Below are 14,006 nucleotides of genomic sequence, written 5' to 3'. Positions count from 1 at the left end.
TTGTTGAGTTTCTTTCTTTTATAGAGATTACTGTATGAAAATAAATATTAGTTTTTGGTTTTTTGTGCAAAAAATACATGATAACTGTTTAAAAAATAATGTTCTCCATTCTAGTTTTATTTTTGTATAATTTTTCCATGATTTTCTCGTTGAGCGATAACAAATTGTAATCTAAATGGTTTAAATAGTTTATGTTAAATAATTGTTTTTTTTTTTTTTTTTTTAATATATGCAATTTCACATTTGTACGTTGATGTATATTTTTATATCTATTATATGTATAGAGAGAAGGAGAAGAGAGGAGAGGAGAAAAAAAAAGAGAAAGGAAGATAGACTTTTTTCTTAAATACCGATAATATTTACGATTTTTTATTTCTGTATATGTATTAATTTCTTGACATATTAAATATATTAATATTTTTATATATCACTCAAATTAAATTTATATATATTTGATTTGTGTCATATGACTTCAATGAATGAGTTATACTCTAAAAACTTTACGGGTTATTCTGTAAAAAATTAATCATCTTATATTTGTGTGTTACTAAGTTAGTTAACACATCAATTTTTTTTATTGAAGTTTGAACAAGAGAATCGAGAACGTTATAAACTGCAGTAAGGTTAACACATACATTAGATTTTACTGGTTTTATAGATCTTCCTCCATACTATACGTAAAAAGAAGCTGTGATTTTATTTTACTAGTAAAACTTAGTGTGCTTAGCAATTAAGCAATATAACAATTACACATTCATACGTAGAGTTTACATTGTTCTACAAGTCGCGCATAAATTGAGTGTACAAGATATAGAGATATAGACAAAGATATAAACAAATCCTTGAACAAATTTGTTTTTTTACTGATAGTAAAGGATTTCTAAATCGCATAATATGCAGCCTGTAGAACATTGTATATCATTAATACTATTGTTAACATCTTGTTGAGATGTGGTATTGTTGGTTAATTGTAAATATATGTAAAGAGTGCAAATTTTGAGTGCCAGATTATTGTTAATTAGTGTTATTAGTCATTATATTATAAGAATATTGTGCATCTCTTAAAAATTCACAAAAAAAATGAAAATCAGATATTGTGCGTGTGTGTGTGTGTGCGCGCGCGCGCGCGTATGTGTGTATGTATATATAAAGCATGTACATATTTTAGATAAACAGTCATCTTGAAAAAGAATGAACTTATTTTGAAGAAGACTGATATGTACAATTACATAGCACAGCATCGGTAGATTAAAACATAAGTGTAATACATATACAAGATCTTTGTAATAAAAAGCACAGTCTTAAAATTTAATCTAAGTTTCCGCTAATGTTATGCACATGTTGAAACAGACATAAAAAATTTCTTTTATCTTTATAAACAAACTATGTGACACAAGGTTTTAGTTCAGATTAAAATATAAGCAAATATCAATTCAGATCGACACACTTTAAAGCTGCTTAAAAAAATATATAATTTTTATCTGCTTTGATGAGCAATCAGAACAAGCTTTATAGTCGATAGATTTATTGCATACTATCGTAAAAGTATAATTCACGCAAACATTCAAGTAATTTAAATCTAAGTAAAGATATTTCGGGATAATCAAGATGTTATCGAGAGCAATCGAGCATTATCAAAGTATTTTCTCATAAAAGGATCGTAGCGCGAGTGCCATTACACTGTTATAGAATATCTTTATATATGTACAAACATTTATTTATGATATTTCTGTAAGAAAGCTATATATTGACAGCTTATAAATTTTACGTTCATTTATCTTACAGTATATTACCGTGCTGATGAATACAAAAATTTCTGTATATTTAAAGTCAATAAAAAAATCAGAAATTAAATTTTTCATTGTACTTAATAATAAAAGTATGTATAACAATTTTTCAATTTTATGTTTTTACACAAATGTAGATAGGTGGTAGGTAGATAGGTGCAGTTGTGGCTCGCACCTGTTATATCATTGGCTGTGTTCCGAGTTACACATATGCGCGCATTTATCTATACTTTACGTAACGTGTACTATAGATAAATGCGCGCATATGCGTAACTCGGAACGCAGCCATTTCTTAATCGCTGTCCGTGTGCGCTCGTGGAAAGGCCGAAGCACAGACTCTTGTATAATGCATAACGCATAAAGAGCCGTCTACAATGGAGAGTTGTAAGCCGTAACAGTAAGAAATTGACAAATCACAAACGATTATTCTTCTGTACTTTGTCTGTGATTGGTCAATTTCTTACTATTACGGCCTACAACTCTCCATTGTAGACGGCTCTTAAGACATAAAAGAATCAACCAATCAAAACTTTCTAGAACAAGAAGTAGGGATAAAAACAAAAAGCTGGATTGGTTGATTTTTTTATGTCTTATGCGTTATGCATTATGCAAAAGTTTGTGCTCGGCTTTGAGACAGGGGCTGCGTTCGAAGAGCGCGCTATCAGCGCTGTCGCATCATTCTATTTTTATTACTCATTAGATGTAAAACAAAGATAAAATGACGCAATAGCGTTGATAGCGTGCTCCCCGAACGCAGCCATAAAGGCCATCAAGGCCATCACACATAAAATTACTTAAGACCGTAAAACGTAGCCGTAAGAAAATTGACCAATCAGAAATTTCCGTCCAAAAGTGATGGGGGACATAGTATACATTCTGATTGGTCAATTTTCTTACGGCTACGTCTTATGGTCTTAAGTAATTTTGTGTGATGGTCTTTACTATGCTAAAGTGAGACGGAAAAAAACGCGAGAAAGAGAAAACATTGCCCAGGCGCGCCTGAATATTTATTCGCAACGTACACAACGCGTCAATGAATCGCAGCATAGGCGCGGAGATCGGGGGGCAAGCGGGGTGGTTGCTCGTAGCGCCAACAAGCGCCGTACTAACTAACTAGTAGCAATCGGGTGTCCACAACTACGTCGTGTCGATAATGTAACTGCTCTTTCTTTCTAACCGCCCCGCTTGCCCTCCGATCCCCGCGCCTATTCTTCGAATTAATGACGACGTCTGTACGTCTGATGGACAAATGTTAATTAACGAATGTTCATATCGGAAAAGAATAGTTGAAATTATAGATACAGAGTTTTTTATTTTAATTTATGCTCTAAAATATTTTAAGAATAAGACATGGAATAGAAAAAGGTTTTGGGAAAAAAAGTTTTAATGTAACCGCATGCGCACAAAGCAGCTGGACCGTGCGCGAGAGAGAGAGATACGTTTGCACCGTCGGTGTTCTCGGTGCTAGCCGGTCAGAGTTTGCAACTCTGACTGTGAGATTAAAACAAAATGGCTGGAAGTGTAATGAATAGAATAAACATAGCTTTCCGAAAATTTGAACTAACAATACAGACAATTTTTGGTCATGGTTTTCCTCCAGGTAATAAAATCTTTACATATATATATATATATATATAATATACATACATATATTATACACAACTTAGATTATAAAAGTATATAAACAAGTGAGTTGCTACTGAGCCTCTCGGTGAACATGTACTGTCAAATGTACATCACATTGCGAAGATATTAACATCAGCGTACCTAATATATTGAAAAGGACCTAATAAGAAAGTCGAAACGTTTATTATACTTATGCTTGTCAAATAAATCAACTTTTTACGCTTTCACACAACAACACCGGTGTCTTGCTCCAACTGCCTTATCCACACTATTGTATATAAACAAGTTTATAAATCTTTTTGTTATTAAAAACTTTTATTAAAAACATTTTTAAAACTTGTTATTAAAAACATTTTTAAATTGTAGGAATATCACCATGTGTAATTGAATGCAACAGTGTTCTAAATGAACCAAAACCAGTTAATCATTTAGGTAGCCAATCTCTAAAAGAAATTCTTGAGAATGGTATCTTATGGGCAGTCCCAAAAAAACGACGCTCTTTAGAAAAAAGACTTCAAAGAAAACATGGAATTATGCATTATCAATTTAAACCATCTCTTCCAAAAAAAATATTAATGTGTCCAAATTGTGGTCATAATTATGAACCTGGTCGTTTATGTGGTAAGTTGTAGTAATACTTTGTTTTCAGAATAAAATTTGTGTACACTTACATACGTACTGTTATACATATATGTTTACATGTATATACTATTTGTGTATACATACATACATATAAGTTGAGAAACAAACTAACAGTTAATAGTTAATAGTTATAGTTTTAGATATATAATAAATACTTAATAGTTTTAGATATATAATAAATATATAAAAATGATTTAGAAACTAGTAAGATATTTGTAGCAATTTACCTTTAATATTTCTTACCTAGGACATTGCTATGAAAAAATAAAAATTGAGACTAAAGAAATGCAAGAAGCCATTCAAAAAGAACTAGATCTTAGTCCTGTAGAAAAAGATGTGATAGTGTTATATGATGGAGAAAGAGATGCTAAAACAGAAAAGTTTTGGAAGGTATTAAAATTCTTTTATTATTGATATAGAGATGTTTCCATGTTTTATATAAATATTTATATTTGTTCTATATAAATAATATAAATTTACGATTCTATTCAGAACCAAAGAATAGTCGAATTACCAAAGAAAAGACCTTCATGGTTTCATCGAAGTTTACTTGAGCCTACAACTGAGGAATCTACCTCAGATAAAAAGGACATTAAACCTACTCATCTTGTATAAAACTTAAAATCATGTTTATTGGAATAGAGATGTTAAACTAAATTACATTGTACTGTGTAAGTAGTTCCAATGAATAAATTGAATAATAAAAGTTACAGCTAAAAATTTTGTAGAAATTTAATACACATTTTGGTACTCTAATGATTTTCTATTTTAGTTTAAAAGATTTTTTTCAATCTTAAGGCTCAGCTTTCTCTCGCGGTTATCCTTGATTTGATAAGACCGAGGATGTCACACTAAGAGTTTTTTGTCATTGCCTCAGTTTGTGCTTTAACCTAACCTAACCTAGAAAATATTATAAAAAATTTCCTTTAATTATTTGATTATAAAATAGCTTTTCTTTGGAAGTTGAGGACCGCTGACACATCTCGAAAACAGTATCATACCTGAGCATGCCTGATCACCGATAAGGAAGCGGGAACCGTCGCCGAGTATAAAGGAAAAATGAGGCATGGCAGTTCAGAAATCTGCTGAAAAGTGCAACTAAATCCGAGCATTAAATTAGTACATAAAGCTATACAACATAAGAAACTTTTATTGTGATTTGCACCCTCTTGACATCATCAAAATAAGAATAGCAGAGAGAGGGAAAGCCGAGCCTCAATATACGTAAATCTCGATAAAAAAATCTGTTGAAAACAGACAAATTTGTCATCAAAAAGCAGTTACCTCTCAGATTATGCAACTGCTGTCATCTGCTGGCGTATTTTTTCATTTTGCTTAATAGATATATTTAGTGTGCAATATTATGTAAATATAAGTCAATTTTCTTGATATAAAAATAACTTGATATAAAATAACTATCTCTTCGCATTTCTATGATTATGTTTGGGCACTTATGCGTTCTGCTTAATCTTTTTATTGTGCTCATTAAATGTAAGACAAACACAGACAAACATTTAAAATGCATAAGTGTCTAAACTGGACCTAGCCTTACCTTTGTTTTTATACAATAGTTTCGTTTTTTTGTGTTTTTGTAATTTTAAATCATTATATCTATTTTAACTTAATATTATATGTAGCCCTAGGCTGCGTTCGGGGAGCGCGCTATCAGCGCTGTTGCATCTTTCTATCTTTATTGCTCATTAGATTTAAAACAAAGCTAGAATGACGCAATAGCGCTGATAGCGTGCTCCCCAAACGCTGCCCTATTTGCATTTATTCAAACATATCTTAAGTATGTGAGTATGTGTGTGTACTATATTGAAGAAACCTCATATATCAACGTACCAAAAAAATCAGTTCATGAGCTCGAAATCTTTTATAGATCCATCCTTGAGGAAATGATTCAAGACATGTTCATGGTAGTCTTCAACTGAGATAGAGCTTCTAGTAATTCCGCATAACGGACATGTAGTGAGACCTACATCCATATCATCATTGAGATTACAAGGTTTTTCAATAGAAAGGCTAGGTGTCATAAGACTAGTTTGAATAGCTTCATGCTCCTTGAAACTATCATCAGAATCAAATTGTGTACCAGTTTGGCACATTGCTTTACTTGTATTCTTTCGACAATTACTACATGTTGTTCCTAAAAAATATATGAGGAATGTTTATCAAATTCTAGAAATTTATACAAAAAAAACTTAACATATTTTGTGATTATATATATAATAGTCATCAAAAAATACAATGAGCAAATAATACAAATCGTTACAATAAATACAACTTAATTGAATCAGAAATGATTCGATATAAACTTTCCACTGTAATCTTATCAATATACTTTCATTCTAAGAATTTTGCAATCACACCTCGTACATTTCTTCTAAACTTAACAAAATACTAGTCTTTTCTATATTCTAAAAATCTTTGCAATGCATTCTAAAAAAAGAGAAGAGAAAATATTTTAGATTATGATTACCTTTCAATACTTTAACATTTTGTAAAATCTTTTTTAATCTAATTTGTTGTCCAAGTAAAGCATCCTTTGTTTGGGACAACCGATTTTCATGTTCTTTTAATTGCTCTAATGAGCTTGTATCATGATCTTCTGGATACGTAAAACCAATATTTTGTAGATTTAGTTCAGAATTCTTGTGTAACTCCACCATCTATAAATACAAACAAAAAATTAAAAAAAAACAGTCAATAATATTAGAAACAAATAATTTTACCTCTGCATATTGTTGTTCAAGATCACACTTTTCTAACATAATACTATTCATTAATCGAAGGGATATTTCTTCCAAACTTCCAAGTTCTTTTTCATCTAATCAATGAAAAGTTTAATTAACAAAAAAACTATATATGTATGAATATACATATATACACGCATGCGCGCGCGCACACACACACACGATATTTGTATTTCTCACTTTTACAAACCACCTATACAAACCATCTGTAGTTAATAAATATTTTTTAGGAACATCCTGTTTCCCTGAACTAGAAGCATCAGTAAAATTATAAGGCATGATATCAGATGCTTGTGTAGGAGGATGCTGCTTAAGTGTATCTGAAATTTTTGTCAACTGACTACCTAAGGATTTATTAGTTTTTATCAATCTTGTTAATCTGTTCCACAACTGACGATTTTCTGTGGCTACCATGATAATACGATGTGTTAACTGAGATTTCTGCTTTGTAAGCTCTTCTACTTTCTCCTATAATTCAAAATTGCAAGTCAATATTTAAATGCACTTGTGCAATATAATAACTTGCCTATAGTATATTTAATGAAAAAAAGATTTGTTATTTTTACAAACATGTAAAAGTTTTAAATCATTTCTGTCACCGCTATTATCATTGACCACAGCCATGGCCATACTTTTGTTACATTCAAGCCTAAGACACTTGTTTTCCTCTTCGACTGCTGCCAGTCGTGTTTGCAATTGTTGACAACGTTCTTTCATGGTTTTAAAAGCAGCCACCAATGCGTAATTTGATTCAAAGATATCATCCTGTGAATTATCAACATCCATCCTAAAATTTTAATGAACTTTGAGGTATCTCATTCTGTATAAATGTTTACAAGTAACAATACATATATTTCTCATTCTGCGCTTCACAAATTGTTGCAAATCTTATTACTGCATTGTCACATACTTGTTTTCTTATATATTTAATATGTCTTCAACCTCCCATGAGGTTTTTTAATACACTCTTCTTATTCTTTACTTGTGTACTTCCTTGTATATCGATAATTGTTCGTTATAAGTATAAGGTTAGATAACTTTTCATTCATATACATCAGTGAAGTCTACAAAGAATATACATTCTCACATCTGTTTAGCAAAGCACTTTGATTTTAGATACAAGTTAGATTTTGCCAAACCATTTGGAGATAGAAAAAAAGAATGGCTCGTGATCTGAAGTGATGCTTAGTGTAATGGGGTGCAACATAACAAGATTATATTGATTAATATTTGTGCTTATAGATTATATACATATAGATAATACATACCTATACATATATACATACATATTTTTAATTTTTCTTGATTAATTATTGCAATAAAAAATTAAAATATTTATTTACTGTACTTTATATCTGTTACTTTGTGTATACTATGTATATACTCTGTGTGTACTCATTTCTGTATTTTCTTTTTACATTAAGCCCCTTGCACAATGGAAGGAATAGCAATAGCGATAGAAATAACACAGTTTTTAAGGCCCATTCTACAATAAGATATTAGTTTAGTCGTAAGCTGTAAGTCGTAAGAAATGAACCAATCACATTCGATTATTCTTCTGTAATTTGTCTGTGATTGGTTCATTTCTTACGACATACAGCTTACGACTAAACTAATATCTTATTGTAGAATGAGCCTAACACACAGAATTCCAACTCGTCGGAAATTTTATCGCTATTGCTTATTCCGATTTTCTGATCTGCATTGATACATGTGTAGTTTTGTATGTTAGATTCCGCTGTTCCTACCTTTATTTTTAAATATAAACTCTTTAAAACTTTTGTTATTTCTATCGCTATCGCTATTCCGTCTATTGTGCAAGAGGCTTTAGTCCAAATAGTCTTAAGGCCATCACACATAAAATTACTTAAGACCGTAAGACGTAGCCGTAAGGAAATCGACTAATCAGAAATTTACGTTTAAAAGTGATGGCGACGTGGTATACATTCTGATTGGATAATTTTCTTACGGCTACGTCTTACGGTCTTAAGTAAGTTTATGTGTGATGGCCTTTAGGGTACGATCCCATGCACTGTTATTTTTCGCGTAACGCGTAACGCGTAACCAATCAGAGAGATTACGTGCTTTATGTTAGTACACGTGAAATGAGAGAATAGGACACTACTTGCATAGGGGAGGAAAAGCGGTCAAAGTGAGGATACTGCCCTGCCGTTACTCAGTACCGTAAACATAGATACAGCACATTCAGGCCCGAATTTAGATTTCAGTGAATAAAATAATTTTTCATTTTAATGTACTATCAAGTTTTTTAATGTAATTAAAGTAGTAAATGTGTAATCAAGTAAGTAAATGTAATCAAAATATAAATCAAAACGTTTATATAAGTGTGAAGATTGTACGAGCGGTAACAGCACTATGGAGTCGGGATGCATTCTAGTAGAAGAGATGCGCAGAACAGACGCATTTTCGTCCATGGGTGTCCTATTCTCTTGTTAAACCGACTATATAAAAGCTGTATATTCCATAATACTTGAATAATTATTTCTGTAAAGAAGAAAAACATACAGTAAATTTTTAGAGAATTTTTTTCTAATTTTGTATCGCATAGCGCATTATATTTGATAATTTATTATATATACTACAAAAATGCTAGTTTCTGAGATAACATTACTGGTTTTTATATATTATGAAAAAATTGGTATTCTTTATATTTTTATTTTTTTATATTTTACAGTGCCAAAAGTTCTCTGAAACTAGTATAATATACTTCGTATACGATATACAATTTATTTATTATCTATCTTTGTGTATACATATATATATAACTTTTCTGCATACAATATGTGTGTGTGTGTGTATTATGTAAAAATATTCTAATATTATAAAATAAAATTATATACTTATATATCTAATTTTATATATGTACTTCTCTACACACTTAAAATGTCAAGTTTTAATTTTTTATTTTGGGCCTTTTTTGTTCTATATGTTGTAAAATCAAATTTTTTATTTTTTTGTCACTATATTGTTCGTGTCGAAGAACTTCAAATATTTTTTACTTTACTAGATTTTATTATTGATTTAATTGTTACCAAACCGCAAATATATAGTGCAAGCAAAAATTATTTTTATTTATTGTATTTGGTTTATCTGAATACAAACATATTATACCAGAGCAATTTGTATTCTTCAAAACATAGCACAAAGTTCACACGAGAATAGTGCAACTTAATCGAAAACGATAATTTTATTATTTTATTATTGGAATAGAGAGCGCTGACGAAATGCATAGCATTAAAAATCTTTATACTCAATGCTTACTAATGTAAATCGCCGACTTCGCTATAATAATACCTTTCAAATATACGCGACTGAAGCCGGGAAACGTTTGCTATTGATTTTCGACTTTCTTGAGCAGTCCTCACGTCGGCGCTCATGTCGACAAATATAATCTTGAGCAACTACCCTAGAATATCCAGTTGAACTTGTAATTTTTACAGTAAGTAGTGTATAAATTCAAATAATGCTTGCAAATGTAACTTGCTCTTTTTGAAATCGTCATTATAAGTCGAATGTATATCATGAAATTGACGACGTGGAAAAATGATAAATGTACATTTTAGTACTAAGTGTGTTTTTCTATTTCTTCAGCTGGTCTTTTTTACAAGTGGTGAGTACAAAATAGAATTTGATGATTCTGAGAAATAGATTTTTTCTTGACACAAAGTAAAATTTCAATAATCCTATGTCACTTTTAATAATAATGTATCACATATATATATATATGTGTTTGTGTATACACATATAGTTACTTCTTAAATAATAAACTACTCATACAGAATAAAAATTAAATATCCATTAGATATCTATAGCTGCATTGTTAATAAAAATCTAATGACATTTTTATAGAGTTCTGTTTTATCATCAGTATTAAATAAAATGTTGCTTAACTGTTAATTCTATAAAATTTGTGCAATAACATATAGAATAATATACAGAAGTTTTAAAAGTATACTTCGGCATTATTTCTTTTTTATTATGTTCGTATCCTATAGCATAACGTACGATAAACTATATAAAACAACTGTTCGTACATATCTTTTGTATTTTAAAAACACTTGTATTAAAATATAACAGCCACAAGAGTAAAAATATCTTTTTGTAAAAAACTAATGTCTAGAGAAGTAGCGCCTACTGAGAAGATATATTATATATGCTTATGTACACAGCTCCGACGTTCCTTTGTGCTTTCTCACATAAACAAAAATAATAAAACGTGCGCAAAAATAATAATACTTGCGAGTGTAAAAAGTATCAAGGCCGAAAATGCAAGGAAGTTCCAATGTATTTTTGTTTGTGAGTTATATGATTGCAAATAATTTATGTAGAATAATGCTTCTGTTTTGTCCAATAAGGTCATTTGTGTAACATAGTACATGTACAATAATATTTTGTGCAATGTGTAGTCAAGTAAGATCTATGCAATAAACACTACCATGAACAATCGAGATTTGCGCCAAAAAATGTCATACAAACAAGATCTGGACAAATGGAATCTATAATCAAACGAAATCCGGACAAATAAAATCTTAGCAAGCAGAACTTTTTTGATGTAACTTTCGCGTGGAACTTTTTTTATAATTTTAACCATCACTATCAAAAAAATTCGTCTTATATCTTCGTCAAAGATCTTAACAGACATATAATTACTTAAAACTTTTTGAAAACGTCAACGTCAGCTACAAAACTCTGCTTATCAAATATGTGGCATTTCACTTAAGAAACAGACGATAACTGTTGCGTTACTTTGAAAAATTATAAGCTATTAATAAGATCATTGAAAATTGATTTTGCAATTATTTATCTCTCTCCATGTAAGTTTGGACCTAAAACATTATTATCCGAGATTGAAAAGAAATCAAGTATATGAAGTGATAAACTCAAATAGCTAGATATCTTATAGTAATGTTTTATCTTTTTACATAAAATATTTCTGATGAAAACAGGTCAGATGATGACAAAGCAACATCGGACTCACGCTGCAACTACAAAAACAGTTAATGACTTATGGTGTTATCAATGCAATACTCTCGACGATGGCGATAGCTGCACTAATCTCACTGATCCTAATGGCAATTATACAAACTTTAGATATAAATGCGAAGATGAAAATAGAATCTGCATGGTAAGATATTTATACACTTATTGTATATTTGTTTTATTCCTAAATTTTATAATAAAATTTTTCAAATCATGTATATATATATATGTATCTGAAAAATTTTGACCAAGCCGAAGTGTGAAGGTAAATTGGATTAATCCGAAAAGTCATGTAGTATTTTGTAAAATTCTATAGTTATTGAGTGCTTAATTAATGTGATCCATTGAGCGCGTAAAAAACGATGATTTATAAAGAATTTCAATTCGTGTACAAACAAATGACTTATCTCATGTAATGTTTTAGCAACGAGAAACGGAGAAACCAAGTGGGAACGACGTATGTCACAGTTTCTTGCGATTAACTGATTTTTGCGGCGATTTAACTGAAAATCGTCACGTTTTTAAAGTCCGGATTATCGCTTTTCACGCGCTCTTTAACTTACATTCATGAATTAATAACTCAATAAATATTGCAAATTTTACAAAATGACAAATGACTTCTCTGTTCAAATTGACCGAATCTATCTGTATACTTTGTCATACTGTACCTCACCATTTTTCAGATGTATACATATATATGTATATAGGGGGGGGATAAATCATTCCAATCATCTCAAACAAATATCTTTGCAAGTAAAAAAAATCGTATAAAAAAATGTTTCAGACAAAAGTTGTTGAATTTCAAAAGAAAAAGAAAGTGACGATATCAAATTGGTCTTATATAGTCCTATCACTTTTGCTAATTAGCCATTTTCTTAAATGAAATTTTTTTCTGTAGAATAAACCTTGTATGTACCTTATTTTGAAACAAATCCAAACCGTATTATTGGATATATTTCATAATTTTTGTAAAATATTGCCATTTAAACTGCAAAAAAACTTATTTAAGTTGAATTTGTATTAAAAAAATATTATTAATTTAGCTGAACTGTTTAATTAATTTCTACACATTTGATGTACGCCCTTGCATTAACGTCAAGGTTGCAACTACGCAGAGATAGTTCCTTTTTGTACTCTTACTTTATTTTTTGCAATTGTATTGGTATTTTATTTTATTTATTTATTTGTGACTTTTTCAATTCAGGACAGAATTCACTAATATTTAAGGTTTCTAAGTTACTGTTAGACAGCATCAGATTACTTTAACATATTCCGTGCCATGCAGTTTTACGTGATGTGTTCTTCAAACCACATCAGAGGTACCAATAATTCACTCACTATGTTCATTACATTTGTTCATTATATTTGTTAAATAAATTGTGTTCCATGATGGTTACAAAGTTACAACAATTACAGTAACACAAGAGCGTCGCCTGTATATCTGAAACAAAAATTCTTATTTTTAAGAAATTTAATAGATTGATTCAAAATGCACTAAAAGCACTATCACGCATTTACTTAGTAAGTTATCCAGTCTCCATTACTGTCGAGAATTCGCTGATGTTTTGGCATACTTTCTATAAGATTTTCCGCATATTGTTGCGATAACGATTGTAATATACTTTGTCTTTCAGAGAGACAATTGTTAAGGTGCTAGAACATGCGTAGGTGCATTTTTATTTTAATAAAATATATGTATAAAAAATATTTTAACAGTTTTTATTCTTCTTCTCTGTTCTTGATATAGGTAAAACAGCATACTTACAACTATACTACTAATAGCACTAAAACTCCTGTGTCAAAATTATGGTACATAGAAAGAAATTGCACAAGCAAATGTGAACCGGATTGCATCGTGATCGGTGAACGCAGTAAAATTATCTCCTGTACAATTTGCTGCGATGCAAATTTCTGCAACAACGGTACTAGTACAGCCCATGAGATGCCATTAAAATGGAAAAAGGAACAGAGAATCTTGTTAATACTAGCTATCATATTCAATATTTTATTTTTAACATAATATGTTGATATTTGTTATACTTTGTTTCATATATGTATAAAAAAAAGTGGAATAAAAAACATTAATCTAATTGAGTGAGTGTAAGTTGCTTCAAAATTTTAAAAATCAGTGAAGAATAGAGGCCGATAAAAAGCACGAAACATAATGGTTGTAACAATTTATTATTATTCACGA

General features: G+C 30.2%; 3 protein-coding genes across 11 annotated transcripts; 2 read left to right on the top strand and 1 right to left on the bottom strand.

Annotated features, from left to right (window-relative positions):
- The first annotated feature begins 3,237 nt into the window (after positions 1-3,237).
- Positions 3,238-5,103, top strand: LOC109852684 (39S ribosomal protein L32, mitochondrial). Of its 3 annotated transcripts, none has more exons than XR_002250024.1 (5): positions 3,238-3,387; positions 3,780-4,034; positions 4,303-4,445; positions 4,548-4,726; positions 5,019-5,103. XR_002250024.1 is itself a non-coding variant. In XM_020424080.1 (4 exons), exons 1-4 carry the CDS (start codon positions 3,297-3,299, stop codon positions 4,668-4,670), a joined length of 612 nt encoding a protein of 203 aa, XP_020279669.1. In that variant the 5' UTR covers positions 3,238-3,296; the 3' UTR covers positions 4,671-5,058. The 3 variants fall into 3 exon arrangements, 1 of the variants encoding a protein (XP_020279669.1); XR_002250023.1 differs by having other exon boundaries at positions 5,005-5,086; XM_020424080.1 differs by having other exon boundaries at positions 4,548-5,058.
- A 628-nt stretch (positions 5,104-5,731) lies between these two features.
- Positions 5,732-8,215, bottom strand: LOC109852681 (protein spindle-F). 5 transcript variants are annotated; one of them, XM_020424070.1, is made up of 6 exons: positions 8,080-8,215; positions 7,382-7,875; positions 7,015-7,279; positions 6,791-6,885; positions 6,538-6,727; positions 5,732-6,204 (listed from the first exon to the last, which is right to left on the bottom strand). In XM_020424070.1, the coding sequence occupies exons 2-6, from the start codon at positions 7,595-7,597 to the stop codon at positions 5,909-5,911; spliced, it is 1,062 nt and encodes a 353-aa protein (XP_020279659.1). In that variant the 5' UTR covers positions 7,598-7,875; positions 8,080-8,215; the 3' UTR covers positions 5,732-5,908. The 5 variants fall into 5 exon arrangements, with proteins under 5 accessions (XP_020279659.1, XP_020279656.1, XP_020279660.1 ...); XM_020424067.1 differs by lacking the exon at positions 8,080-8,215 and having other exon boundaries at positions 7,382-7,598; positions 7,722-8,030; XM_020424071.1 differs by lacking the exon at positions 8,080-8,215 and adding an exon at positions 7,951-8,013.
- A 1,957-nt stretch (positions 8,216-10,172) lies between these two features.
- LOC109852683 lies at positions 10,173-14,006 on the top strand. 3 transcript variants are annotated; one of them, XM_020424076.1, is made up of 4 exons: positions 10,173-10,442; positions 11,002-11,128; positions 11,779-11,957; positions 13,560-14,006. In XM_020424076.1, exons 1-4 carry the CDS (start codon positions 10,383-10,385, stop codon positions 13,830-13,832), a joined length of 639 nt encoding a protein of 212 aa, XP_020279665.1. In that variant the 5' UTR covers positions 10,173-10,382; the 3' UTR covers positions 13,833-14,006. The 3 variants fall into 3 exon arrangements, with proteins under 3 accessions (XP_020279665.1, XP_020279666.1, XP_020279667.1); XM_020424077.1 differs by lacking the exon at positions 11,002-11,128 and having other exon boundaries at positions 10,175-10,442; XM_020424078.1 differs by lacking the exon at positions 11,002-11,128 and having other exon boundaries at positions 10,184-10,271.

This window comes from Pseudomyrmex gracilis, unplaced genomic scaffold (genome assembly GCF_002006095.1).
Source record: "Pseudomyrmex gracilis isolate BER0280 unplaced genomic scaffold, ASM200609v1 scaffold_33, whole genome shotgun sequence".
Lineage (NCBI taxonomy): Eukaryota > Metazoa > Arthropoda > Insecta > Hymenoptera > Formicidae > Pseudomyrmex > Pseudomyrmex gracilis.
Note: the sequence above shows the minus strand (reverse complement) of the source record. Positions and strands in the feature narration are given on the sequence as shown.